At 44.4% G+C, this 25,349-nt stretch overlaps 1 protein-coding gene across 2 annotated transcripts; it reads right to left on the bottom strand.

The window, feature by feature from the left end:
- Nucleotides 1–2,748: 2,748 nt before the first annotated feature.
- On the bottom strand, nucleotides 2,749–25,063 carry LOC128738368 (ubiquinone biosynthesis monooxygenase COQ6, mitochondrial). 2 transcript variants are annotated; one of them, XR_008412100.1, is made up of 7 exons: nucleotides 24,847–25,063; nucleotides 24,344–24,774; nucleotides 3,898–4,179; nucleotides 3,640–3,833; nucleotides 3,290–3,572; nucleotides 3,002–3,150; nucleotides 2,749–2,920 (listed from the first exon to the last, which is right to left on the bottom strand). XR_008412100.1 is itself a non-coding variant. In XM_053833427.1 (6 exons), exons 1-6 carry the CDS (start codon nucleotides 25,031–25,033, stop codon nucleotides 3,121–3,123), a joined length of 1,407 nt encoding a protein of 468 aa, XP_053689402.1. In that variant the 5' UTR covers nucleotides 25,034–25,063; the 3' UTR covers nucleotides 2,749–3,120. The 2 variants fall into 2 exon arrangements, 1 of the variants encoding a protein (XP_053689402.1); XM_053833427.1 differs by having other exon boundaries at nucleotides 2,749–3,150.
- Nucleotides 25,064–25,349: the final 286 nt, after the last annotated feature.

Genomic DNA, 25,349 nt, shown 5'->3' with positions numbered 1-25,349 from the left:
TATTGTTAAATGAAAAATAGTCAAACTTCCCACATCACATTCTATCAATTACGTCTTTATCCCAAAAGAAACATTCTACAGGTCATGAAAAAAAACAAGATTTCAAGGATTTTAACTTCAGACAACATAACAAACTTAAAAACTACTATCCTTTTTAGTGTCTGTTAAAATTTTAAATAAAATTCTAGCATTAATTTAGCTACCCAGAAACAAGAAAAAAAATCCCCTTTCAATTCAATATTCAATTCGCCTTCCGCAGCCAACCATTAGCGAAAACGAAAACAAAAGCTGCCTCTTCGGAGTGAGCAGCAGGTATATGTTTGTGTGCTATTCGAATCAAATGACGACGTGCAGCTGCAGCTCGCACAAATACACTGAAAAAATGCCGCTCTTTTTTTCGCTCTTCGTCGTATACCTGTTGTTTATATACGACGAAGCACCTAGGCGCACGACGATTTCACAATCGCTCAACTGTGTGTTTGTATCAGTGGCAGAGAATAAAGTAGTCATGTAGGACTGTTGAAACCCATCACAAGGCCACATGTATAGATGTACACGGAAAAATACACTTCTAAAATGTTTGCACCAATCAGGTGATTGTAACTATTCTAAATTTGAGTAATTCCAAGTCAAAATAAAAATTCCTTACGGGAATTTAAAAGGTTATTTGTAATCTTAACTTGGCAGAAGGGAGATTTTGATAAAAAAAAATCTGCTCAAGATCTAAATAAAATTTAACATTGCCTGTTCTGAACTTAAAGGCAGTTTAATAAAAATGTTGAATTGGTCGAATGGCACTTTTTCAAAACTGTTTACTACCGGGACATCAAATTAACCGGTTGCGATTTTCAAGTTCGTTCAAAAACTTTCCCGCTTTTCCTCAGTAAGGCAATGTATTTAAATTTATCAAACCATCCACCGCTCTTGAGCTGTCGTTTCTTCTCAGTTAATACTCTTCCATTTATTTATATATCAAATATCTAAATTATTTATGTAAAACTTACTTGAATATTAAGTAAATCCCATTGTTTACGGCAGAGCTTCACGAAGCACCTTTTATATTGGATTGGATCCTGTCACTGTTTGGTACGGTTTCAGATGTTTCTTTATTAAATTTATTGAATCTTTCGGTTATAGCGTTTGAGAGACGTTACACAATAAATTCACTATCACATTACAAATATACGTTTGCGTACATTAAAATTTTCCACCCATTATTTCTCAATATCATGAATCTTTTAGCATTTAAAGTAACAAGTATGACCATCACACTGCTTTTCACGCCCATTCAGTCTCAATTGCGTTTCAAACCCATTTAGTTTCCAATTCCTTTCAAGCCCATTTAGTTTCCATTGTAAAATCTTGAGTTTGGCTTCATTTTAAACTCGCTTTCCAGCAAACTAGTTTAGGGAATTCAAAAATTTCACAGGGAATACTTTATATCATAGCTTAATATTGTTGAACTTACGTTAGTCGAATCAAAAACATAAAGAACGCCACGTCCCACGTCTAAAAACTGCAAGAAAAAAAAAGATCATTATTTAGCACTGGTAAAAGTGAGCTTCAAACCTGCAGTGAAAGTTCCAGCATTTGATCAATTTTGGTTATCGAAAAATGATTTGAAATCAACACCAATTAGGAACATTACGAATATTGTTCAGTTCTGCAATAATCGTTGAACAGTTTTCTGCTGAGAAAACTCCCAAGGAATTTCCACAATTCGCTCTTCGTAGTCGCATATTCTATTTTTCAGTCTCTTCAATTGGCAAAGTGATTGTTGTCATGTTGTTTTGTTCTTCGTTGATTGTATAACTCACCAAATAATCGCCTTGCTTTGCTGTCGTGAAGAACTGTAAGTGAGTATAATCTAAGATTAATATAATAAATGAAATTTAAACTACAATAATGATGCGATCTAACCTGTCAGAAAGAGGTAAAGGACCGTAAAGGGTTCTCCTGTTGAAGATATCCAACCATGCCATTAAAAAGCCAACAAGTTTTGCAAACTTGGGAGATAAAAAATCTTACGTTAGCCGAAATAGAAGCATATAAAACGCCGCATTTCACGTCTATAACAATAAAAAAATAATGATCAGTGTCGAACCTGTGGAAAATGTGCTCCAACCAACCATTTATTTTTATCGCAAAATAATTTAGAATCAGCACCGAATGTTTCCCCAGTTCTCTCGAACTTCAAACATGACGAAATCCGGAATATTACAAGCATTGCTCCGTTCTGCAATAATCGAATAGTTTCCTAAAGAGACATTTTCCAAAGAATTCTCTCGATTCGCTTTTCGCAAGCACGCATCCTTTTTTTAGCAGAGTAATTGTCCTAATAATGTTTTGCATATTATTGAGAAGAAAATTAGTTTAGAAACTTAGGAGATCAACGTAAGATAGCCGTCAAAAAATAATTCAGAATCAACACCGAGTTTTTTCCCAGCTCTCTTGAACTTCAAACTTATCGAAATCTTAAATAATACGAATACGGGCAAGTTCTGCAATAATCGTAGAACAATTTCCTGCAGAGAATTCTCTGGATTCGTGACTTCTGTGGCGTTGCTTCCTGAATAATTCATGCCTTTGCGGATAAGGGACATTTCAATGAATACGATGATAAGATTTCAGCCTCTGTGGCTTGAATAGCACTTTCCTCATAGTATGATTTAGAACATAGGATTTCTCGTACCTTCTATCAACATCAGTAAACGTTCATGAAATTTACAGAATAATATTATTCTCCTAACGGTCAGCATAATAATAAGTACGTTTTACAACAACGCACACTCGAATTAGGTAGATGCGTTTTTAACAAGAACTTAAATGATCGTTTGATGTCGTTTCACCCATAAATAATAGTAATCCACTCAGCATAATCATCACCGCCCAGTTTTCATCTTGCCACAGCACTCGGTTCCTACAATTTGAAGATTTATAATGCGGAATTAACCGGCTAGCAACTGAACGACAGAATGCAGCTAATTAAAAATGTTCTCACTCTCACTCGTCACTGATCTGCAAAGCGAATTCTTCGAATTCCATGCAAACTCATTCGTACACTGTATCGCAACCAACGAACGCACGATGTGCTTGGTGTTCTCCGTATGGCGCTCCAGTTTAAGACATGGCATAATTCATCAAAAATTTCTGCGAAGAGAAAAAAACGAAAACAAACACTGAAAGATGTCACAGCAAAGGCTGATTTATGTGTATGCCGCCGTGGTTTACGATGAGTCAAACTTTGAATCGTATGCTTGTGGCCGCGATGGCGGTTAGAGGAACTTACCTTTACCGGAGGCAATACATTGGTGATGGTCAGGCCAATACTTCGCAGACCAACGATCGGCGGGAAATCGGTCGTATACAATCGCTGCAAACCGTGCGTTGTCAGCAGCACCGGAACGTTGTGCTTCAATCGTTCCTGTTCGTATTTGGTCAGCTGAGCAAGGTTGTTCAATCCAAGACCGCTGTAGTTTGCTTCCGCAAGGGTTTCCGTAAGGCACTGGACGTCGCCGAAGCCCAGATTGACCCCTTGACCGGCCAGGGGATGCACTCGATGGGCAGCGTCACTGCAAATTTGTTAACTCTTAAGTCTTAGGCTCAACGATGCATGCATGGTTGGTAAGTGAGTAATACCCGATTAGACAAACTCCCTGGCCAACGTAGGTACTGGTATGGCCCAGTCCGAGCGGAAAGGCGGCACGCGATTTTTCCAGCACACTTTCAATGACTGGAGCACGCTCCAGTCTACTTCCCGATGAGGTAGAAATAAGGGAGTTTACATTTTTCATAACGTCCTCGATGACGTTGTTTCTTGGATACGTCTTGTTCTGAAATTAGATTAAACTGAATAGATTAATATGTTTTTTTCTTTAGCTAGATGATCTTGCTTACGAAAGCTTCGTTGATCGCCGCGACGAACGACGGCTCGTCCAGCTGCAACAATCGCTTAGCCTCCGGCACGCTCGTTGACCAGACCAGCGAGCTCATTTCGTCGTTCAGCGGCAGCAAGGCAATGGGACCGGTCGGCAGAAAACGTTGCCAAGCTGTAACGTTATTTGCTGGCCTACCGGCCAGTTTAAGGGTCGCCACTACACCCATCTGATTGTAGGCCAGTGTAAAGTTATCGACTCCCATTGAGCGGCGTACTAAGGAATTGTACCCGTCAGCTCCGATCTGAAATAGAAAACAGTAGAACGTTCATAAAATAGTGATTGTAACACAAAATAACATGCACTGTCTTGATAAAATGTGTTAGATCATTAAATAAATGCTTGTTCCCAAATTCCAAACGGCGGAGACGCACGGTCCACTGTGAATGAAGCGTCTCCATCAACAACTCACTTTCTCTGCCCGGCGACTGCAACAAATTATCCTTCTCTCCAGGATTCTCTTTTCTCCGATTGAGCAAATCTTGCTCGCTCACCACTTGATCTCATCGTTGTCATTATCATCATCATCATCATCGATGGAAACGATCTCTTCACAAGGGAGTGCTAATTTTCCTCGATCAGAACCAGCGACCAGTCTGTGAGCGATTTTCCATCGAACAACATCTTCGGTTTTAGCGTCTTGCTATAGTGTTTTCACGCGGTCTCCCTCCGGTAAGCCGTGGTCAACCCAAGCAGCAGTGTAATAATGCAACTAAATTACACGTGACCGCCTCCTCCCTCCCGTACCCACAGCCCCAATTCACAGAGTGTCGTCGTTGTTACAATAAAGTGGAATAATAATCCGTGACCGTTAGTCATCGGGTCGTAGATTTTCCGCGAGGCAAGGCATTATTTGTTGGTTTATCCGTCGGTTTAACTGACCGCGAAGATTGTGCTCTACATTTTATCCGTACCGCTCTCCAGATCCAGAAAGGATGTCCGGTCCGGTCAAGTGCAACGAATCAAGTGGTTTGACCTTGCGTCACTAAGTGCAGTTAAGAGCCACACCTAGATTTTTTCCCCAAAGTCTGAAACAAGTGTGCATTGATATCTAGGATTTCGGTTTATAAAAGCTTGTCCATCAAAAGAAGCGACGACGTGGGTGCCGGTCTCCATAGTGCAAAGTGATGAAATCTGAAACCGCTTTCCTTTCCAACAACAACAAGAACAGCAGCGTCAGCCGCAGCAGCAGCAGCCGTGTTTTGGACGAATTTAGCATCTAATTAAAGGCCGACCTGGCACTTATGGAGGAACCGTGTTCGCATGTTGTTTGTTTAAAAATTCCGCACTGATTTGACCGACCGCCATGCCGGACCGTACTTACGAGGAACGAAGAAGCTCCTGCTGCTGCAGGACAGAGCGAGCGAGCGGGTGGGCCGAAGAACGGCGCGGACAGCACGCGATCGATGCCAGCAGTGGGGAAAAAATTGTTTTATTTTTTTTTTCGAGACATGCCCTGTGTTGCAATTCTGTGGTGTTCACATTATTTTTTTCCGTTCAGGTTTTAAATAATGTTTTATAGCATGTAGGTACTAATAGATGGGGAAAGATATATTGGTACGAAATTTGTTAGAGTGGGCAATATATTTCCACGATTGTCGCCATTGTCATTAATTCAGTCGGCGGTAAAACGAACTCGGTGGTCTCTTTGAACTAAAAAAATGTACAGAGAAACGAAAGCATCAAATTTTTCTTAAAGCCGAGAAAAACACTAAATTGAAAGAATTAGTGTAAATGGCAGCGAATGTTTATTTTGTTCCATTTTGACACACTGGAACTTAGACATCTGCGTTTTATATTATATTATATTATATTATATTATATTATATTATATTATATTATATTATAATTTTATTATATTATAAATCATTTGAAGTATGATTAATCTACAACCAAACAAGTACTAAGTCAAACGTCAGCACTCTAAGGCTGAACAGAAGTGAAAAAAATTCCAAACTAAATTATTCCGCAGGCAACTCGGTTACCGTTCAACGGTTTAGTAATTTAGTGGTTTTTCAAGTTTTTGCATATGTTTTTAGCAAAGAACAGTCCTCGCACTAAAAAGAAATAATATTGAAGCTCGAAGAAAAATTTCACTTTGGAAAAAAATATTTCATTGAAAACAGAAAGATACACAAAAAAAGTACGAAACAGAGACTTAAACCAAAGTACGACAACAAAAAAACGATGGGGACATAAAAATATGCTGCTTTAAAGCAAATGTGATCCACGCACAGTTTATTTCTAGAAGTGCTATAGATTTTTGCCCTTCATTTTGGACAAATTTTTGGGTTATTTGTAGTACTTTGGAAGCGATTTTAAGCTTAACTTGGGATCATTTTCTTATTCAGCCTTTCACGATCTTTAAACGTATCTTCGATTAATAAACAGCTGGATAATGCGTATCATTGTCATCGGAGCCCTGAACACGCGTAATCATCTTTATAATAGTTCTTTGCCTCTTATCCAGCCAAACTTATCCCTAACTCCTAGTGGTACTAGCCGGAATACGATAGAGGACTGACTGAGGCAACCTTGATAGAGGACTGACGATTGGACTTAAAACGAACGAAACGAACTTGAAATATGGAACTAGAAATCCATTAATTTTCTGAGGAGTACCCGCATATACTTTCCAACTAATTGAGGGTCCGTAAGCTTAGCATCGTACCGCTACTTTGCAGTTTAAGTAGAAGTTCAAAGTGTCGGAAGTATGTAGGAAAAGTACTGTCATCGCCAGGTCGTCCTGGACCACGCAAGCTTTGGCAACGTAATGAAGTGTCGCAAGGGCAAGCCAAACTAGCCAATAGCCTTCAAAACGCGCCTGAGCTGAATGATATACGAGTGTTACTCCAGGACAACGAAAGACGGAAGTCACTATAATCATCACAGCATCCAAATTTGTCAGTGTGAATCCAAATCTGACGAGGAGCTACACGAGACCATGAAACAGTACTTATCACTGAAAAGCGGGCTTTATGGGGCCCGTGCTACTACGGATCCAATTTTTACTCTCCGACAAATCCTCCAGAAATGTCGGGAGTACATCGTTCCCGCGCACCATATTTTCGTGGATATCAGAGCAGCATACGATACAGTTGATCGCAAACAGCTATGGCAGATAATGCACGAGTACGGTTTTCCGGACAAACTGACGCGGTTGATCAAAGCTACCTTGCATCGAGTGGTCGGGGGGTGCGCGTCTCAGGGGCACTCGAGTTGTTTCGAATCGCGCAGAAAGTTGTGCCAAGCGGAGAAAACAACGTTTGCATCCCACGGACAGTGGCTATTGACGGTGATGTACTGGAAGTGGATTAGCGTACAAGACGTTAATCAGATGGGTAGTCCTCTACGGACTTGGGACAGTAACTTTGCTTACGAAAAATCTTGGCAAGACTCCCATTGTACCCATTGTGCCTTCTTGGCAAGACTCCCATTGTACATCTGGCGAAAGTTGGGAGACTACGTTTGGCCAGCCACAAGGATGCCGGGCGACTGTGCAGTGAAATCCGTTCTCTTCAAGAATCCCACGTGCTAGATAGCTCGACCAAGTTGAAGCTGACTTGCGTGTGTCGAGACGTGCAACGAGTTGGCGACGAGTAACCCAGCACCGAGTACAATGGAGAAGAATTCTAGGAATACGGAAAGAGGTACACTAGAAAGTCTTGGCATCCGTAAGCCGAACAAGCTGCTGCTATTCAATGATGACCAAAGAGCGACTGAGCTGCTGCAAACACTAGCACGACGCACGAATAGACGCTACGAGTTCAACCTCTTCTGGCAGTACGACAACGTCCGACTTGCGCACAACAGATCGATGACGCTACGACGGTTTGATCGGCGAATGCAGAAGAATGCAAATCTAGCAAAGGCGCTAAACGTGAAAGTAAACGACCATTTGGTTAAGGACTACATGAGGGAACTCTCGGCGAAGGAATTCAAGATGAGACGTGTTCGGTACTTTCCAATGTTCTCTGTAGTCAATCCCAACAAACCTGTTAAAACAGGGCTTGCTTGGGACGCGGTAACGAGTTCGTAGGAAGTGTCTTTGGATTCTGTGCTTCTCAAAGGACCTGATCAGTTAACCTCTCTCCTGTCCCTGTCGGTCCTAGTACGGTTTCGGGAGGATCAGCACTGCCAGTGCTTCCTGTGGAAGGAGAATGACGTCGAACGTCATGCAAAGGATATCGTTCGGCGCGAGCTGCTCTCCAAGCAGCGCTCAGTACGTTAAAAACATACACGCGATACAATTTGAGTAGAAGTATCCGAAAGCCGCGCATGCCATTATTCATCAGCATTACGTGGACAACATGCTGATCAGTGCTGAGACAGTGGAGAAGGCAATCCAGCTTATAACGGACGTAAAAAGAATCCACAAATCTGAAAGTTTCGAAACACGAAATTGAGTGTCCAATTCGTCTGATGATGGTCTTCGACCTGCTCGGGCTAATCAGTCACTTCCTTATGTTTCTCCAAAGCCTACTGCAGGAAATATGGAGAGCATCTGTCGATTAGGATGAGCAGATTCACGACTCTCAGTTCAAAAAGCGGCTCATATGGCTGCGGGTCCTCTCGCGAGTGTTTTATGTCAAAGTTCCCCGCCGTTACCGGACCAACACATCAGCAGAAACCACCTTGAAAATGCACACCGTCGTGGACGCGAGCGAGAACGGTTTCGCGGCCGTCATCTCCTTACACTTCCAGAAAGGAAATGCAGTGTAAATTGCACTAGCTGCGATTGTTCTAGGCGTCTGACTGGCGAACTCTATCCTAGGATCCCTGTGGATCAAGACTCAAAATCGCTATTTTTAGAGAGATTCCAGGGATGTCTTATGCTGGCTGCACTCGGATCCTCGGCGCTACGGGCAGGGAACAGCGAGATCCTTGAAACGACGGATCTACGGTAATGGCGATGGGTTTCTAGCAAGTTGAATGTGGCGGGCGACAGGACCAAATGGAAGAGTACTCCCGACCTAAGCAACTCTAGCCGATGGCCCCGTGAACCTGACTTCCTTTGGAAGACAGAAAAGGCCGTCAACGCCGCAATTCATAAGAGTCACCGATACGGAGCTTCGACTGCACCTTTATCTTCACCTCAAGATAGCGCAGCAGCAAACAATGCGGAAGACTTCCAAAGCCTGCGGAGCACTCATGCGTGACGAGCTGGTCAAGACCGAGTGCTACCTGTACCTGATAGCACAAAGGACCGCGTACGGAGAAGAGGTGGCAATCCTATTTACTCTTCGAGAATCACATGGAAAGCAAATCCCTAAGAGCAGCCCTCTATTCTGGCTCTGCCCGTTTATGGACGAAAAGGGACTCCTTAGGAATCGTGGACAACCCAACGCTTACCAGTTCGACAGTAGCGCCGCTAATGCCGTTATCCTTCCTCGGGAGACCGATCTAAATGGGCTGAAATAACGCTTCTAGATTTCCAGAATTTAACAGCATAATCTAGGTGGACAGCCGTATTCAGTTTTTTATCCAGAATTATTCCGAGAAGTTTGATTTCCTTACTGAAGCTCAGTCTGACACCAATCAGTATAGGGGGAGTAATGGTATGTTTGCCTCGCCTAGTGAATGGAACAATGACTGTTTTTTGTAGAATTTATATTAAACCCCTCTTGTAAACATCATAACTGTTTGGTGCTATGGTGTTTATAACTCCTAGCTGCACTGCGTCAAACTTACCTCCGACGATAAATAGTGAACTTCCTTTCATATCCCAATGATGCTGTGATTTCTCTGCTTGAAAGCATTACTTGAATGTAGCTCATTGTAGCCGATTCCGTTTCGAAAGAGAGCCGTAAACATTGAAGTAAAGCACGCGTTATCGAAAGCGCCTTCAATATCACGGAAAGCATAAAGTGCCATCTCTTGATCTTTGAACGATTTCTCAATCAACGTCACAATGCAGTGCAGTGCGGTTTCCGTAGATTTACCGTGTTAGTATGCATGTTGATATCCATGCAATGCAGTGTTCTAGAAAAACTCGTTGTGGATAGAGTTATTTGTGGTTTTCTCCATCATTTCATCGGTTCAAAAGCGCAAAGTACCCAATTAATTGAATTCTCCTTAAACTGTGTGAATGGAAAAAATGGAAATCATGCAAATATTTCTGAATGGCATGGAATGGTGTTGTATACAGCAGGGATTATTCACCAGAATTTTTAACATTTTGCTCTAGTCATCTCTACGCGCGAGGTCCCCCTGCAGTGCAAGGCTCCGTTCTACCGCACGGGTCTGCCGACTCTGCCTCCCAGGTTACCTCACTTGGGCGGATCTTGGGAGAGGTTGATTCGCACCGTTAAACAGAAACTGCAACCGAACCGACTGCCTTCCGGTGAAACGCAACGGAGTATGCTCATAGAATTGGAATACATCGTGAACTTTTTCACTCCCAAGGCAAAAGTCTACGGCAAAACACTCCGTCGTGTTCTCCGACGTCGGTGTAAGATTTGTGCCACAAACATTTAACTATGACCAGACACAAAATTGTATAGAATTATGGCACCCTGCGACCCAAAGCTGTACGATAATTTTAAAATAAATTAAATAAATTGTAGTCGAAGAAGTAGTACCTTTTAATGCATTCACCAGAGTTCAATCATACCTTACCAAATGCAAGATATATTATATATTAGAGTTAGAATTTCTGAGCCCTTTTAACAATAGCATTAATGTACTCCAAGGATTAAACATAGAACCGCTGCTATTTTCGGTGTTTATTTACGTATTACCTTTTTTGCAAATGGGTTGTAGCAGTTTTTATACGGATGGCGTCATAATCTTTATAATGGTTACAACTGGCTGCATTAAACAGCAAACAAAAATTTCGAAACACCAAAACTGCAAACAACAATTTCCAAAACAACTATTTCGTTAAATCGGTTCAATTTAGTTGAACCTGCAACATTGCGGAACATAAGTTGCGGTGCACTATTTTTTTAATTCGAAAACTTGCCTCAGATAGCTTCCAACTATAATTTTTCTCTGACCCGTACAGAATCAGGATACCAGTCACACAACCTTGCACCTGTGACACATATTACGCCAAAAAAACAATTCAATTACCACTAATAGGTGACATGTTATTTATAGACACCAATAATAATTAAAACGGGCAACTCCAGATCGTTCACACCCATCCACGATCGATCGTCGCCGCCGCCGGCGCACCGTAGCATAGAGAGCGTAGTAAGTTAGGAAATATGTTTGGATTCAAAATTGCCAAAATGCCAGCCAGCTGCGGCAAGGTGTATCTTGTCAGCTGGCCGCTTGCCCAGGTTGTTCGTTCCATGAGCTCATCGATGTCGTCCGTCGATCAGGGTTTGACTGACGGTAAGACATTGCGGTACCTACATACAAGTTGAAGATTGCGTCTGGTAATGATCGACCGGCATGCAGTGATCCTGCTTGCGATGCGATTATTTACGCATTAATACCGAATTCGTCAAGTGCCACTTAACTGACGTTACATAGTGTTGTACGTATCATTTTTTATTCTTAATATTCTAAAGTGTCTACACTGTAAATCGGTCGAAGGGTGTTAATTTCAGACAGCTCACTTTGTTTGTAGAACATCTCCGACATAATGATAAGCAGCAGTTCTTGTTCAGACGATATTCAGACCGTTGACAGAGCGCATTTAGCACACATCACTTCGCCCGCACGTTCGAAGTGCGGAGATCATCGTCAATAAGTTCAATGACGCTTGTTTTGTCGGGCCAAAGAAAAAATAAACTCTGAACCGCAATCGGACGCTTGGCACCGGTCCGTGAAGAGAAACAAATGGCCAAACGCTTGCTGGTTAGTGATCGCTGGTGTCGCTCTTCATGCCGCACACGTCAGCTGGCATCGGCTACAACTGTGCCAGCTTTGATCATGCGAACGATAATCAGATGAGACTACTTAGAAGCCGGTGTCTGCTCTAAGCTCTATAGTACATATGTTTTTATCTCTTCCGTCCCTTCCAATTATTTTTTCGTCCAGTTCGTTCTAGCTTCCTGCGAATTATAACACAAAAATATACCTGTTCTGAACCGTGACTGACGTGCAAAGAGTTTATAGTTTACAATTTCCAACATAATAGCATCCGCCCGGCAGTTTCCCGGAATTATTTACTAAATTATTTTCGTAGAGTATCACGTTCCACTCCCCAATCGTGGATGAAGTATAAGTACAAATTTTCCATCCATCCCCGAATCCCATCCCATCAAAGTGTGAAAAGCATCATTTGCTAGCAGTAAACGTAAATCCGAAAACGATTCCAGACCGGGTCCAAGCGCGCACGATTTTCTCTTAATGGGTACTTCTGTGGGCAGTATAGTGGGTGGTGGGTGCTGTGCTGTGATAGACGCAAACACGATTTGGGAGGAGGTGGACACTGGTTGCATTCTGAGCAGCACGAAATCCGCACGTTTGTTTATCTTTCCGTTCGGGGGATTTCAATAAATCCATTGGGAACAAACATTGTACGGGAAGAAAGTGGTCGATGCAAAACTGCACCATTAATAGCTTTTTCCACCTATGTGTAGGTATTTGTAGGTAGTCAATTGCAGCTGATAGGCGAAGCACTTCGGCGGAAAATGTTGGAAACAATTGAATCGACGTCAGAGTTTTGCTAAACAAGCTCAATAGTAGTTGGGTGAAATACTGGGAACAACACAAATTGGAATGGAGGCGGTGCGGTTTTCTATAATAGTAAGTATGTATATAGTAGCACACAACATAAGAATAGAAATTAGTCAACCGATGATGTAAAAAATATTGGATGAAATCAAATAGTATCATAGGGCGAACATAATACTTATCTACTAACTCAACTCATTTCTTATCATACCAAAATTAAATAGGCGAGAAACTCGCTGAATTGATTACATCACTGACCCTAGCGAGCGTGATAGATTCCAAAGTGATAACAACATTAAAGAAAAAGTACGAAAATATCGACACTCAAGCACAGTTAATCAACAGTTTCCTCAATTAATAATGATACTGCAAGAAGAAAGAAGTGCGGAATACAGAAAAACACCTGGGTGATATCACAATGGATCAAAATGTGATGGTAGCAGGGAATATGTCCATACAAAAAATACTATGAATTATCTCAAGATTTGCAATTAGGCAAACTGCTGGAACTAACACAATATGAACATAATAGAAATGAACATACTGACCGGATATTGAGGTAATTGGTCAAGCGGCCTCTATCCAATGAGTTCGTCTGTCAGTTTGGCAAGCGGAAATCGATGTCGGATTCAACTTAGAGCTTGATGTTGAATGTAAAATAAGTAGAGCAATGTCTAGCAGTAGATTCCATCTTCGAAATTCGACCTTCAGTATTTATTCAACAGACTTCGCCGTCAGCTACTCTAGAGTACAAGGCCATTGCAGAACTAGTGCCATGATCCTATTGACTCTAACATCCTTCCCCAGCCGAGATTCGGCTCTATAAAATAACTTTTCATATTTATCGCTATCCACCTCTGCCCATCGGAAAGAACTCTGTAAAGCTTAACTAAGACAGTTACATCACCGTCTGCTTGAACAGTTTACACTCATGCTGCGCTAGAAAAGGCCAGTCCGCTCAAGCGGGGTACTCTGTCGATCGAACGGGGTCCAAAATTCTTGCCCAGCAGATATTACTTCGCATTACGGTCTGAAACCAACCCTCTTTTTGTCACCACCACCACTTCAATATTACTTTTGAGATCAACTTCCTTGAGTTTCTGCAACATTTGTGGTTCATATCGATGTTCAGACTTTCTCCGAATCATTTCAGAATACAACATAGGTACCGTGGATTTCAACAGATTCAATCAGCTCACGTGCGAGTATCATCCTGACAACAAACACTTACTGTGACTCTATACTTCCTCCTTCTGCCATCTAGCACGTTGGGCCCCCCTATTGCTGGTGCCGGTGGGATTCTTGAATAGAACGGATTCCACTGCACAGTCCATCCACAGGCATCCTTGTGACGTGGCCGGTCAACCGTCGTCTTCCAACTTTCGCCAGGATGCATGGGAATCTCTCCAAGTAGTGCCTGCAGCTCGTGGTTTATATGCCTACGCCACTCTTCGTTACCTGTTTGTACTCCGCCAAAAATAATCCGCCACACTTTTCGTTCGAATCGTCTGCTTTGTGCGGCAGTGTATGATCCTTGATCGAAGCGTCTTGCGAAGGAATAGGTAAGCTCGATTTCCAGCTAAAATGCGTCGTTGAATCTCCTTACGTGTCGGTAGTTATGAGAGATCCCAAATATACGAGCTCATCAACCATTTCCAGTTCGTCGCCGTCAATAGTTACTGTCCGTGGGAGGCAAACGTTGCTTTCTCTGGAGCCTCTTCCTACCATATATTTGGTTTGCGACGCATTGATTTTTTACCCAATCCTAGCATCCGTTTTTAGTCTGGCGTGGATTGCTTTCGCTGTTCCAAGGTTATTAATTATAATATCAAGGTCGTCTGCGAAGGCTAAGATTTGACTCTGCCTCTGACTCTGCCGCGGGCTAACGTAAACTATTTTATTAAAGTGGAGGATCGTTTGGTGAGAAGAATTGTAGACTGGATTAGGACCCCCTAACCGAGAGATTGTGAGTCAGAGTTCCACTTACCAATTGAACTACGCAATATATTTTGGCCTCATATCGAAGTTTCACAGTTTCCACTCTACCATTTTTCTCACCAAACGCTCCTTAACTGTAATAAAATAGGATTTTACTACTTTTGCTGAAGATAGTGGCTCTCGTTTCGATGCCCGCTCGCCCGAACATACCTTCAATAGCGATGAACCACTGCATGATTCGAAGGAACTTAAGCGTGTCCCCGAAACACGCACGTAGTATATCACTCGCTCTAGAATACCACCTTTCGACAGCTGCGGAAAGCCGTTCTCGTGCAATATCTACTATAACTATTTTCGCAAGACTGCATCATATGCTGCTTTGAAATCCCCGAAACTATGATGTGTGAGCATGTTGTACTCCCGACATTTCCCGACCATCGGCATGGTCGCAGTATGAAAATTCAATGAAAGCCTGCCTAGAAAGAGGTGGGCAAAATGGCTCTTTTGTGTGAGCGGCTCGGAACCGTTCATTTGCTGCAACTGATTCAAATGAACGGCTCATGATTCGCGGTTCGTTTGTCCACCAAGTTGATAGTTCGGTAAATTGCTATTCACAAACCAAGCTTCGTGCCACCCTCGCGTAGGTTTGTAGAACCGTGGTTCTTTTTCAGGAGCAGTTCTTTTGAACGCTCTTTCCTGTGAACCAGTTCATTTGAACGGCTCGTGAGCTGTTCGCCCATCTCTATGCCTGGTCTGGTACTTCCATACGAAATTTATTGCTATTGGGTCACGCGATGTCACAAGATCTGAAAAAGTATCTTGTAGGCGACATTCATCAGTCGGTAGACAGACGGTAGTTCTTGACAGATACGTATTTCACCTACGATTTCCCCAGACGTCCGAGCTAGAACACATCCTTTGGACTAAGTTATCCGGAGTAGTGTCCTGTCCACTCACTGCCTGCATGTTGCTTCTCGCGTCCACGAAACGAGGGCATATAAAGAAAGCATGGTGTGCAGTTTCTCCGGAGGACTCCGCATGCCCGAACTTGTGCAGATACTGTCTAAAACAACCATGCCCTGACAAAATCTATGTCAGGTGGAAGTTGACTTCGCCGTGGCGCCTGTCGATGTATACCTCTAGTTCCACGTTGGTTGAAGCCAATAGGCATCATACCCGCTAAGACGCATATTGCGTCATGCGAAACTGTGTAATACGCACTCGCCACTCTCACTCAACACATGAGACTATAGGTACTTTCCAGCTTACTTAGGTAGCTTTTGGTTCCTAACGCCGATGACCACACCGGCCCGCCAAACCTAAGTATGAACACGTTGACTAATAGCCTTCGCTTGCTGCCATATATCGCAGAGCTATTAGACATCATACGAGACAATGCCGAAATAGCTGTGGAAGCCTTCTGGCAGGCATAGTCGACGTGGCTCCCGAATTTGAGCTTATCGTCGACCATGACTCCCAGGAGTTTTAAGGACCGCGTTGACGAAATAGTGCAGTCCCCGACGCTGATCTTTGCTTGCTGCACCGACTTGCGGTTGTTCACCACGATAACCTCCGTTTTATGATGGGTGAACTCCAGTCTCCTAGAGCGCATCCAATCTTCAACAATACTTATAGAGTCGGTGGCCGTCAACTCAACCTCTCTGATAGATTCACCGTAGACTTCCAAGGTGATGTCGTCCGCAAAACCGACAATCGCAACCCCTACCGGGAACTTTAGCTTCAACACCTCGTCGACGTTCCACAACACCGGGCACAGTATGGAACCTTGCGGAACCCCTGCCGTGATTGAAACGCACTTCTGACCTTCCTCCGTGTTGTAGCATAGCACACGATTCTGGAAGTAATTTTTCAAAATCCTGTACAGCGACACCGGCACTTGGACGTTCCGAAGCGAGTTGGCTATGGAGTCCCAACTAGCGCTATTAAACGCATTTCTCACGTCGAGCGTGACAACTGCGCAATAGCGCATACCAGTCCTAGTCCTCTTGCGCTGGATTGCCACCTCGGCTGTCTTAGTGACAGACAAGATGGCATCCACTGTAGTTGCCCTTTCGGAAGCCGAGTTGGTTCCTTGACAGACCGTTTGTACCGTCAGTGTATTGTACGAATCTGTTAAGGATAATCCTCTCCAGCACCTTGCCGGCAGTATCGAGCAGGCAGATCGGCCTATATGACGCGGGGACTCCCGGAGGTTTTCCCGGCTTCGATAATAGGACCAGGTTCTGCCGCTTCCATCTGTCCGGGAAGTGGCCATCTTCCAGGCATCTACTCATTACTGCCCCGAATAGTTCAGGAGCCACTAAAATAGCCGCTTTAATGGCCAAATTCGGAATTCCGTCTGGTCCCGGTGCCTTGCTCGCCTTTAGGGATTTTGCGATCTCAATGAGTTCCTCGTTCGTAACCGTCGCTTCCTCCCCGCCCTCTAAACCGCCGTCGCCCACGTTACTTTGGATGTTCGGCATGGAGGCCGACCATCTTACGCTATGCTCTGAGACACTGAAACGTCGGCCTGGACGACTCAGCGGCCTGGGGCCAGGGCCTTGGCTCGTGGCGCGGAAAGAGGCCCTCGATGATCCGCTCCAGCATCTCTGGATTGCTTCCACAAATACTTCGGGATCGAAGTATGATGTCTTCCACCCACAGGTGGTTGGAATGTTGGCTCTACTCGCCGCCTGCCGCCTCGTTATCTGACCGACACCATAGCGGACCGCCTGATGGTCACTGTGAGTGTAGCCATTGTCTACCCTCCAGTCTCCTATCAGACCAGGACTGCCGAATGTCACGTCGATAATAGACTCTGCACCATTCCTACTGAAGGTATTTGTGGTGCCGACGTTGGCCAGGTCTACGTTGAGCTTTGCCAGAGCCTCAAGCAGAATCCGACCCCTATGGTTCGTGCGACGACTTCCCCACTCAACCGCCCAAGCGTTAAAGTCGCCCGCCACAACCACCGGCCTTAGACCAATCAGCACAACTGATACTCGGTCTACCATCCGCGTAAACTGCTCGATCGTCCAACTCGGCGGAGCATAACATCAGGCATCAATACCTGCCTCTGGTTGGTGAAAGGCTGGATAATGCGTACCATATGTGCCTCGCGTACTTCTCCAACAACTCCTATCCCTACCTCCTCGTGGTACCAACCGGAATACGAGCAACTTTAATGGAGATCGGGTAACCAACATGCAAACTAACACGGATCGGAATATTCGGTATCAACTTGAGCGATGAAACAAGAACGGTAAGAAAACTCGGTACTAGAACCTGCAGATCACTAAATTTTGAAGGTGGCGAGCGAATGTTGCTCGAACAGCAAGACGGTCCTGTTTTACCAAAACGGTGATACTACCAGCGAGCTGGAAATGGGCTTTATTGTGTGGCAGAATGCAGGATTACGTAATAGATCGGAAGGCGATCAACGAGAGAATGTGTCTATAGAGGATAAAAATCCGTTTCTTTAATTACATCAACGTGCATAAATCCGACGATGAGAAGGAAGTGTTTTACGCGCGGCTGGAGGCAATGTACGACAGCTGTTCGCCACGGAACATCCAGATCGTCATCAGGGATGTGAACGCCCAGTTCGATGGGGAAGAAATGTATAGATCAATGATGATAGAACCCAATAGTCTGCACACCGCCACAAACGATAAAGGCCAAAGATGTATAAACTTCACACCTTCCCAAGGCCTAGTGATCCGAATCACCTTTTGACCAACGTACAATGAAGCGGATTGACCACGTTCTCATAGATGACCAACTCTTCTCTAACATCGCAAACATACAGGATGCGACTATTGACTCTAACCGGCATCTGGAAGCAGTATATATGCGCTCAAAACTATTAGACGAAAACATGGACGAAAACATGGTTGCCTGCCGATGGGGTGGTCGCCAGGCATACTCGGAGAGATCCTGAAATAGTGCCTGCAGCTCGTGGTTCATACGCCTGTCCCACTCTTCACTTTCCCTTTGTACTCCGCCAAAAATAGTCCGCAACACGTTTCATTCCAATAACGCAAGTGCCACGTATATCTTATTCCGTAAGCAAAGTTATAGCTTCAAGTCCGTAAAGGACTACCGGTCTGATTACTGTTTTATTTTTGTACATCGTCAGCCTCATGCGGCGGCGTATGTTTCTTGATTGAAACGTCTTGCGGAGGGAAAAGTAGGCCTGACATTCCAGCTTGAATGCGCCGTTGAATTTCCTAACTAATATTGTTGCCGGCGGTGACCAAAGATCCCAAATATATAAACTCATCCACCATTTCAAGTTTACCGCTGTCAATAGTCCCTGTCCTAGGGAGACAATCACAATCACACCTTCAATAGCGATGGCGAATAACATACCGGGCAGTCCATCACCTTGCCGCAACTCTGCGCGATTCGAAGAAACTCGGATGAGCCATTGTAACACGCACGTAGTATCTCGCTCGCTCCAGGATATCCTTGGACACCTGCGGAGAACCGTCCTCGTGCACCATCTATCATAACTGTTTGCGCTCGACTATATTGTATGCTCCTTTGAAATCCACGAAAATATGATGCGTGAGCACGTTGTACTGCCGAAATTTCTATCTGATTGGTCTTACTTATTTACTCGTTACATTTTTCGTTTAATTTTCGAGTACACTAGGTTGTTAGCCTAAGGTGCCTATCCCGTTGATGGGGCTGACATCTTAAGGTGGGTGTGAGCCGCTGTTCCTCTTTCCTAGACGGATAGGTCGCAGCGTGATAACTTGATTCGTAGTAGTAAGCGTCCTGATAAAGCCCGTTTGGTACTGCCGTACGAAATGCAGTGGTAACTAACTTCTGCTGCTTACCCATGGGTGCTTCAAATCTTGTCTCCGTTTAGGGTAACCAGGGAAGCTTGCTCATGCACCTCGCTTGTTCTCGTTCGGGGGAACTGGTCTTTAAATCTTTGTTTTATATACGCTGAATGAGTCTGTGTCCGAGCACAGCTCACCTGACAGGACCACGTATTCTATCGCTGAACAGATTACAGATAGCAAGCTGATTCGTGAGGCTCACTTTTGGGTAAAAAAACCGGATGAATGCCACATTTGTCGGTCATTTGGTAACATGAGACCTAAAGATTAGCTACCTGTCTAGCGTGAGTAAGCGACCTCATCGGATGACCAGTGAAGTGCCCCGAAACCGAAACGAGTGCTTCAACGATTTCAAATTGATCATTCCTACTCTTCTGATTTTTCTGCTCGTGAAGCAAGCTCAGGCTCGATATATTGCATATCATAGGGTACAAAAACGAATGAGTATGTCACTTTTACAGGTAATTCTTTTAGCATTAGTCCTGAAGATCAACGGTCTGTATAGCGATAATCCACTGATCACTGATTGATGGAGTCACCAACCCGAATTTTAGGCCGCAAACCGACTTCCTAGGAGGGGCGTAATGTTAGCTGTATATATGTTGATACAGCAGGGATCCCACAACGCACTCTTGAGGTATACCTACCGGGATGTTGAATGTTCTTGAACCAACATTATTTAGGGAATGCTCTGCCGGATAGGTTTGACGATCTTTATCAGAAAGATTGGGAAATTGTATCAATGAAGCTTGAACATCAAACCAAAGTACCGCACATTACTGAATCCAAGGGTGCACCGAATCCAAGTATTGCTATGGAGTTGGACCCGTTCTACTGGATATCCGAGTTAATATGGCCAAGTCTAGTTGGTTTCGTAGAGTAGATGGCTATGACCCCGGTGACCTCGAAGACTTTTGGATTGAAACCGGCCTAACCAAAATAGCCACACCTCCTTCTCCAGTGTTGGTTCGGAAGAGTCTCAAGAACCGAAAGTCTGAAAGGTAGATCCTAACCACCGACATCCTCATGTGGGCTCCTTCCTACAGTGTTTGCTCCTCAAAGAGCAAGTATTCCAATTAAATTTACTCATGTGAAGACTGCACGGTTTATACGACTTAATGGCGATAGTTTCCGAGACAAGTTGGACGAGCTCTTCCGTCGTAAGAGTAGCACTGGAGGGCGCAGTTGAGGCTCGAAGCTGTAACCTAGATCTGGTTGGGTGACGCTGTGCTGAGTGGGAGTTAAAGGCCGTTTGATGAATTGCTAAGATCGCAAAGGCGATTCATCAGTTGTTGAAATGCAGTAAGGCCCAGGTTATGGGGCTACCGCCGACGGTGAAAAGCAGAACATCCAGCATCTGTCTTGGATAAGCGCCAGCGATCGGTCCGCCTACGACCGTGCTGGTTATTGGATATTGCTTGTTCTAGGATGCGCTTGAAATCCGATCGGTTGGGGCATCCGTGATTAGTGGCGCGATGGTTTACGATATGGTTGGCACACTTTGGCTGGATGTCATCTGGGTATTCACTGGTCACGGTAGGGTGTACATCAAAACAGTTGTCGCAATGTAAGACTAAGTCACAGTTTTTCGTGCCATGATCAAACCAAAGACAATTGGTACACTGAGTCACATCACGAGCCTTTTGACTACAATTTTGACTATTTTTGGGAAATCTTTAGAAAATTTAGTCCTGAACATCTTTGAAGAATCTCTGGCAAAGAATTTTTTTTAAAAAACTTTTTTCCTTCGCACCGATAGGAAAATGAAATGAAATGGGAAGACGAATACCGCATGTACTGCCAGGACGGCGAGGAAGGTGGTGGTGCGCCGGAAGACGTGTTCGAGCGAGCCAACTCGTTGGTCGGTGGTGGACGCTACCGGTTGAGCATTTCCAGCGAGAGTGACGTAGCCGGGGTGGAGATTTCTTCCCCGAATCAGCCGCATGATTTGTGCTACAGCAACCACAGGGAAGGACAGGAGGAAATTTGGGCCTACTCGGAGATCGAAAGCTCCCTCAAAGAGCTACCGGATGCGGAAAAAATTGGTGAGTTGTTGGATAGTCTGGTACCCGTGGAAGACGTTCTGAGGGAGTACACATATGATCGGAACAGTACGCTGTTGCTAGCAGTTTGGGCTAGTAAACATGATATGTTCAAGAAGCTGCTTGCGATGAACGATCGGACTAATGTGAATGCAAGCGATTTCTGGGGACGAACGGCGCTTCATCTGGCGTGCTACATAGGTGACTATCGAGCAGTGGATATTCTTTTGCAACATGGTGCTAAAACTCAGCTCTGGGATAAGGAACACAAAGCGACTCCGCTGCACTGTGCTGCTAGGTAAGGTGCAATTCTTTTTCACAACACAATTCTTGATTGTTTTTTATTTGTATTTCCAGCTGCGGTAGCGTCGAATGTATCGCTCGGCTACTGGCCAACGGTGCCGATATCAACGCCGGCATCGAGAAACATTCCCCCCTGCATTACGCCGTTCAGCGCAACAGTAAAAAGTGCGTCGAATATCTGCTAAAAAATGGTGCCAATCCGAATACTCCACAAGTGTACACTCAGACACCGCTGCACGTTGCAGCGGCTAACGGATTCGTGGAAATTATTGAACTGCTGCTAGAATATGGAGCCGATGCGCGATCTCAGTATGGTCAGAAAAAGATTACAGCTCTACACCTGGCATCGTCGGAAAATTATCTAGACTGCGTGAAACTCCTAATTGCGGCTGGAGCGGACATTGACGCTCGAAACCGAGATCAACATACGCCGCTGCATTTGGCGTGCCTTTCCCAGTGCCACGAAACGGTAACCTATTTAATAGAGCAGAAGGCCGACGTTCATGCGGTGTACCGCGACGGTCGAACGGCACTGCATGCGTCCATCGTGAAGGAATCACGCTTCTGGGATTGTACTCTCAGTTTGCTGAAGGCAAAGGTCGACGTCAACCGAGCGGATAACTTCGGCTATACACCACTGCATATCGCCGCGCTGAACGAATTCAGTAGCTGCGTTTTTATGCTGATCGAATACGGAGCTGATCTGACGGCTCGAACCAATGGAGGAGTTTCCGCGCTGTCCTTCATTATCCGGCGAACACCGGAGATTATTCCGAAGTTTATAGATAAGCTGGACGCGGCGATCAGCGTGAACAGTATTCACGAAATCGGCGACGTCGATTGCGAGATACGGTTGGACTTTCGTCCGCTGGTTCCCAACAACGATCGAGGCGAGACGGAACTGCTGTTGGCATTTATCGAAGTCGGTCAGCGAAGGATCCTTAAGCATCCACTGTGCGAAACATTTCTGCTGCTCAAGTGGAGGCGAATACGGAAGTTCTTCCTGTTTAGTTTGTTCTACCATGGGCTGTTTGTGCTGCTGTTTACGATCTTCGTCCTGGGAGTGTACGTGAAAGAATGCAAGGTGCAAACGTGTAAGACAGCAGCTCATATTCCGGCCATCGGTTACCTGGTTATTTTCCTCAATCTGCTTCTGATGTCCAAAGAGATCTTCCAGATGATGCACGGGTTTATCGGCTACATTCGATACTGGGAAAACTGGTTACAGTTGAGTATTGGAATTGGAATATTTTTGTGCACGGTAAAAAATCCATTGTGTTGTTTCGTTTAAAATTACATCAAAAGTACCTTTAATTCCAGCTAAACCCAACCATAGAGATTAACTCAGTACCGACTTGGCAGCATCACGTGGCGGCGATCGTTATCTTCCTAGCCTGGCTGGAGCTTATGATGTTGGTTGGACGTTTTCCGATATTTGGACTGTACGTGCAAATGTTCACGACAGTGGCGGTAAACTTTTCCAAATTTCTAATGGCCTATTGCTGCCTGCTGATAGCGTTCGGGTTGAGCTTTTGCGTTATTTTCTCCGACTACAAAGCCTTCGATAAGATTTTGACGAGTTTGCTAAAGACGATTGTTATGATGGCCGGTGAGCTGGAGTTTGAAGACATTTTCTATCGCGAAGACCTGCAAATCGAATATCCAGGAACGGCACATGGCATGTTTCTAGCCTTCGTCTTACTGGTAACCGTCATTTTGACTAATCTCCTGGTTGGTTTAGCGGTTAGTGATATTCAAGGACTCCAGCAATCCGCCGGACTGGATCGTTTGTCGCGCCAAGCTGAATTGATATCACGTCTTGAGGGTCTGATGTTTTCCAAGATCCTTCGAAAAGTACCCATTCGATTATGGGCAATTTTCCAAAAAATTGCACTCCTTAAAACGTCTCGCCTGCGATTGCATTTTCGAGTTAAACCAAACGATCCCAGAGAGAAAAGAGTAAGTTTAACAATATCACACAAATCGTGCATTCAAACCTCATTTAACTTTTCCTAGATTCCGAAGGACTTAATCACCTCAATCTATAAGCTAGTAGCAGAGCGACGCGAACGGAATCAATCGATGAAACGCAAGCGAACCCATCATAATCTGCAAACGTTCGAGGACATACTGGGCGAAGATGGAATGGTAACTTTGCGCAAACAACGTTTCCAGAATCGTCACAAGAATCGAACCCTTTCGGAAAACCCATATCTGCTGCAAACCAGACCGCCTTCGTCCCACAATGGAGCACAATGGAGAGCATATGAGGATGGACACAAACAGATTCTAAAGAAGTTGGATGAACTTGCCAAAGAAGTTGAAGTACTTAAGACAAAAATTAATCCCCTATGACGTGGCCAGAACGTAATAAATTGTTACATAAATAGATACAAAGGCTTATTCTTTCTCACACTTTCAAAATCAAAATTTAGAGACTTAGGGCTAGGGCCTGGGTTTAGAATTGGATTTCAATTTCAACTTGGATTTAGTTTTGAACATAGACGTGCCTATGCAATGATTTGTCGACTTCCATCATGTTAGGCACAAAAAACCTAACCGCTTTTCCCCTTTTAATATTTCAACTTTACATCTTCCCCTTCTTGTAAGACGTAATCCCACATCAAAAACTAAAACTACTCACCAGTAACTCGCACTTCAGCCGGCTGCCGTTCTCCAACCGAACCGTACTCATATCGGCTCCGTCTCGAATCAACCGGCACTCCTCTATCCGGGCCGAGTATCGAATCTCAACCGATTTCACCGTTTCCAGCTGCCGATAAACACTTGCCAGCAGTACGTCGTTCTCAACGATCCAGGAAATGTTATCCGCCAGATCGTCGTAGTTGAAGGTGATCAGTGCATCCGAGCAGGCATCCCAAACCTGCATCTTGAGGACCGGTTTGACGCGAGTTGCCTCGATTTGGGGCCAAGCACCGATCGCCTGCATTAACCGGTGCGTTCCCTTACTGATGGCCGACACCCGATTGCTGTACGCGTCAGCCGAACACGGTTTGAAGCCGGCAGCTGCTTCCAGCAGCAAAATTCGCCGGTCTGCCAGCTGGGGATTTTTACCTGTTGCATTAAAATTAAAAATTCACATTTTTTCTGGAACTTAAAAACTGACAAACAAAAGGAAGTTCTCACCTAACGAACAAGCAAGTGTTGTACCGACCATTCCTCCACCGGCGATAATTATGTCGTAGAATTCCGCTGGTTGCTCAGCCGGTGGATCCGCAACCGTACTCAACATTCGGCACTGGTAAGCAACCAATCGTAACGCCGGCTGGCAAAGACACATATTTCGTGAAATTCTGGCCATTAAAAGACTCATTTTGAGGATATTTTTACACTATTATCAAAGCAATCACTGAAATTAAATTTGAATTTTGTTTTTCAAATGTTTATAAATAAACAGCTGTCAGTTTACCGTCCACCAGCCCACTGAGTTCGATTAGTCAAGGAGGGCGCGTGCTCATGTAGGGTGATGGTACCATTATAAGACCCGGTAATGGCCAGCATGTTTCTGTACCTGAAAAAGAATACCCATCAGATTTCCATGAGCGATAATGGCGGCTATTGGGCATAATCTTTTGACATTCATTGCAGTTGCGTCAGGTTCGTCCTGACGAAGTTACTACCGTGGACCC

The sequence above is a fragment of the Sabethes cyaneus genome, chromosome 1, assembly GCF_943734655.1.
Source record: "Sabethes cyaneus chromosome 1, idSabCyanKW18_F2, whole genome shotgun sequence".
Classification (NCBI taxonomy): Eukaryota; Metazoa; Arthropoda; class Insecta; order Diptera; family Culicidae; genus Sabethes; species Sabethes cyaneus.
The sequence above is the reverse complement of the archived record's forward strand: the minus strand, read 5'-3'. Positions and strand labels throughout refer to the sequence as shown.

Excerpts from the sequence above, each read along its gene's own strand:
- LOC128738368 (XM_053833427.1), bottom strand. The coding sequence starts at position 25,033 with ATGAGTCTTTTAATGGCCAGAATTTCACGAAATATGTGTCTTTGCCAG. Across the intron at positions 4,180-24,343 it reads GGCTGAAGTGCGAGTTACTG|ATCGGAGCTGACGGGTACAA; the intron begins GTGAGTAGTTTT and ends TTTCTATTTCAG. Across the intron at positions 3,834-3,897 it reads CGGCGATCAACGAAGCTTTC|AACAAGACGTATCCAAGAAA; the intron begins GTAAGCAAGATC and ends ATCTAATTTCAG.